Here is a 4,822-nt window from a genome sequence, read left to right on the forward strand (position 1 = left end):
TATATATATATATATATATATATATATATATATATATATTATATGAATGTATAGATATGTATGTATCTATATTATGATGAGTGAGGTGAATAACTTAGGGACACCATCAGTATGAAATACAATAGTTGAATGAGTACTAAAAACTTGATGTAGTGAATTAAAAAAAAAAGAAAGAAAAATTCAGTAAATTATTTAATAATTGGAGGTGGAACAATATACATTCAATAATAAATATGGCGAAAATACGGCGACTCACCACTGTCGTTACAAGACTTTTCATCCATTTCGTTGTGACAATCCGGTTCACCGTCACACAACCAATCCTTTAATATGCAGTGGCTATCACCGCAAGAGACTTCGTTGTGTTGACAGTTCTGGTTACCTAAAGAGCAGGAAAAACAAAAACAAAACATGAAATTAAAGAATTCATTAAAAAGGACACAGCATAAAATCTTAGATGCGACAGAAAATGCCGCCCTGTGTAACACCACTCTTTGGTCTTTGGCTGTATTTCAAGTTTTCAAACTATGCTCTTGGTCCCATTCTTCTTACCAACAACGGAGGCTATAAAATGGATACGAGTAGTGGTCTTTCTTAACTGAGTAAGCGATAACGAAAAACAAAATTAAAAATAAAAACAAAAGAAAGAAAAATTGTAGCCCTAGTGATGATGTTATTTTGTCCCAGGTTAAGTCGTGAATATCCCATTGTTATATATAACATGGACTGCATTTTCTAATGTATTCATTATTTGAGCCAGTAGAGTTCGATTAAAGAGGTTTGTTACTTTTAGCATATAGATTATCTCATTGGATTGCTTTAGTGATATTCTGCATCGGTAAAAACCAGTTAACAGCGAAACAATGTGAGAGTTTCTACGCGATCTCATTATTTATATGTATAAGAGTTTTCTTCTTCCAGTAATCCACGTGACTCTCTATTCGCTACGAATAAATAAATAATCTTTTCTACTCTAGGTACAAGGCCCGAAATTTTGGGGGAGGGGGCCAGTCGATTAGATCGACTCCAGTATGCAACTGGTATTTAATTTATCGACCCCGAAAGATGAAAGGCAAAGTCGACCTTGGCGGGATACAAATAAATAAATAATGACCTTTTCAAACCAAATTTAAATTTAAGCCTTAAACAGATAAGCTGAAACGAATTAAAAATGGTAATTATAAATTTGATATTGTAGTAAAAGATAATCCATGTTTGGATAATATTATTTCTAAACATTGGTTCTTAACCATTTTTTATCAACGGACTCCTTTGATTACTGCTTTATTCTAGTGGACCGCCCCACATAGGCATTCGTTGTCTAAAACTAACTTTATAGAAACTTCTATCAAAATTCCTATTTCGTTTATCACGTATCACATATTAACTTGTGTAGTTTGGACTATGTAAAATATCAGAGAAAGAAACCCAGTTGTTTCTTGCAATACATACCAATACATACATCTAAAGCAAGACTTTTCCAGGGCCCTTGAAATAGTATTGTGGATCCCCATTTTACTCATTTGTTGCGTGGACCCCACCAAAAAGATTTATATGGATCAGAGACCATCTGGATCCCGGTTGAGAACCACTGATTTATTATAATCAATATTGATAGCACAGTCGATGAGGCTGATCTGAAATAAATAACAGCTAAGTCTCATTGAAATTCCTTTCTGCTGCCTTTAAAAATGATAGAATTATAGGATAAGGTGTTTGATGTTATTCATTTTGAGACACTATGTTCGAAATAGGGAAGGAATGATTATAACTTTTGCTCGATCAAGGCTGACAAGTGCAGCACAGCAACACAAACAACAGCAAATATAACTTGTATGATATTCTCCTTTCTCCTTTCATAACTTTTAAACTGTAGCTTTTATTGCATTCTCATTTTCTTTAGCTGTGTATTTGTTTGTTTGTCTCTTCCTGACGTTGTCTGTATCAAATGTCTACAGCTACTTTTGGTAAGGATTTTCTAAGATTAAATCTGGTCTTCTGACAATGGCTGGTCAACGTTCGCTGTATTTCAAAAATCTCCACACGGTTTTATTTCTTTCCTTTCCAATGTGACCCTGCCATCCCATTTGGTATTACCACATCGCATGTTTCTTTTCTAACTATTCCTTCTGAATTCGTTCAATCTGCCATTAAAACAATCGTTAATAAAATACAACTCTTTACACTAAATTTGTTAGAAGTTTAGCTATAAAAGCTATGATGTTAGTCTGTTGTAAACCAGATATTGCTTAAGCTTTAGTTCTGTTTTCTTAGTTTATTTCTGTTGCACACTTTACGAGTATTCCATGTAGCATTAATTCTTTGACAATTTATACTGGTCACCATATTTCTTGTCCGATACTTAAGGTCTTCTGCTTGGATAATACAGTTTTAGAGTTTTGATCTCTCTTTCATATAGTACTTGCCAATTCACACATTTTATTGCAATGTAGTTTGCCATTAGCTCTTTTGTTTCTTTATATAGATATTTCATATTCTTCTCACATTGTCTCATTCTGTTCGTGAATGACCTTTGTGTAGGTCATGAAAACTGTTAGTAGTTTTCTCTTATGCTAGCCAAGAACTTCAGAAATGTATCTATATCAGCAATCGAACTCTTTGGCGGATTAATATCTGTCATCCATCTGAATGAACTAATTTACAGATTTGTGTTTTTCTTTTTTTCTGATTTATTTTTCCCGTACCTTAATTCATTTAACCAATTCTCTTCGTTTGTATCTCCTTAACGCTTGAAACTTTCTTTAAACATTTAAAGTTCCAATATATTCAAAACCTGCTTATCTATTATACGCTTTATATACTTCGTTTACAGTCCTGACAAGTTATTACATTAAAACCTTTGTTCCATCTCTTCATTTACATGTCTGTCTATTGCAAATTCTATACCGTTTCTTTACTTTTCTATCTATATTCATTACCTGTGGAGGCGCAATGGCCCAGTGGTTAGGGCAGCGGACTCGCGGTCATAGGACGCTGTTTCGATTCCCAGACCGGGCGTTCTGAGTGTTTATTGAGCGAAAACACCTAAAGCTCCATGAGGCTCCGGCAGGGGGTGGTGGCGAACCCTGCTATACTCTTTCACCACATCTTTCTCTCACTCTTACTTCCTGTTTCTGTTGTGCCTGTAATTCAAAAGGTCAGCCTTGTCACACCGTGTCACGCTAAATATCCCAGAGAACTACATTAAGGGTACACGTGTCTGTGGAGTGCTCAGCCACTTGCACGTTAATTTCACGAGCAGGCTGTTCCGTTGATCGGATCAACTGTAACCCTCGACGTCGTAAGCCAACAGCAACAAAATATTCATTACCTTAGCTACATACCGACTTTTCCTAGCTTAAATTAAATTTATTAAAGACCCCATAATTTAATTATACTGTCAGTATCCGAATGTCATATATTTTAAGGTTCTTGTCTACTTTTGATTGATATATATTCAACTTTTTTTTACTCAATTTACAATTTTCTCCGAGAATTTACTTTAGAAAACGTATATGAAAAGTTCTGCAATAGGCTTTCTTTATTTTTTTCAATACTCGATTCCTAATCTTTTACAACCTCAGGAATAATAGCGATGTTTATGGTTGTGCTATACGTTCCATTATTGGCAACCAATCTGCGGTAACCAGGAAATGACTTCTGTAGATTTTTGTAAATGGTTTCTTTTTCAATGAATATTTCAATGAGTAGTTACAGATATTTACCTTTTTCTTCTGTTATTTAATTACAGAAGGCTTACATTTTAAATCTGCTTACATTTTATCGCATACTCTTAGCAAAAATGTAAGAGGATCCTTGGAATTTGCAGCCCCACGAGGATTTAAAAAATATTTTCCCCTCCATCAATCTTTAGCTAATGTTTTCTGCTTTACTATCGTGAGAGTGATCTATTTCAAGGTTTCCATTGTGGTTTTATAGAGAGATCTTTGGAGTTTACCCTATTTTGGAATATTACTGTTCATTTTGAGATTCCTTAACCAAGAGCTGACAAGGTTGTATGGTCAAGAAGTTTGTTTCCAAATCATATGGTTTCCGGTTCAGTCCTATTGCGTTGCACACCCTTGGCGTGGCCAAAACCTAGTGGATCTGGTCGATAGAAACTAACACAGACATAATATCTATCTATCTATCTATCTATCTATCTATCTATCTATCTATCTATCTATCTATCTATCTATCTATCTATCTGTCTATCTATATTTGTGTGTGTTTGTGTCTCCTTGTCTTGACATCACGTGAGAAATGTAAACAAACATCACTGTCATACAAGTGGTGTCTCACGCATCCAATCCTCAGTGAAAATAGAGTCTGTCCATAGAGAAATACTACCTTGCTTGGAAATAGCCGAGGATTGGTGACAGAAAAAGCATTCAGCTACTTCCCACAAAAAAAAAAAAAAAACATGGCTGCAACGAATTCTGTAGTAAGGAAAAGTGGACGGTAAAACGACTGTGACGATAATGATAATGACGAGTGAGTAGTATCGTGTTAGATCGTCTAGCACTTTCGTTTACGATAGAACTCACAGAACGTTTATTTCCTCACAACTTCTTTTCAAGAATCTACGCATATGTTTTGCACCAACCTCTCACTTTTCTTTCATTATTATCCAACAAAATCTTCAACAAATTCTCATTTATGAAATCACTTTTAGACGATACTTCTACGGTATGCTTTGTTTCGATCCAGAATGCTTGATCGTTGATTACGAATAAATGCACATGCATGGAGTCTTATCCCGGCTTCAGAGAGAGAGAGGGAGAGAGAGAGAGAGAGAGAGAGAGATAGAGAGAGAGAGAGA

The 4,822-nt window shown here is 35.0% G+C and overlaps 1 protein-coding gene across 3 annotated transcripts in view; it reads right to left on the minus strand.

Annotated features, from left to right (window-relative positions):
* Positions 1 to 4,822, minus strand: part of LOC106884437 (very low-density lipoprotein receptor) — a 308,659-nt gene that overhangs the window by 42,647 nt on the left and 261,190 nt on the right. For all 3 annotated transcript variants that reach the window (XM_052970051.1, XM_052970052.1, XM_052970050.1), the window contains exon 4: positions 257 to 382. In XM_052970051.1, the coding sequence (XP_052826011.1) occupies positions 257 to 382 (126 nt within the window). The remainder of the gene's footprint in view (positions 1 to 256; positions 383 to 4,822) is intronic.

This window comes from Octopus bimaculoides, chromosome 8 (assembly GCF_001194135.2).
Source record: "Octopus bimaculoides isolate UCB-OBI-ISO-001 chromosome 8, ASM119413v2, whole genome shotgun sequence".
Taxonomy (NCBI): domain Eukaryota; kingdom Metazoa; phylum Mollusca; class Cephalopoda; order Octopoda; family Octopodidae; genus Octopus; species Octopus bimaculoides.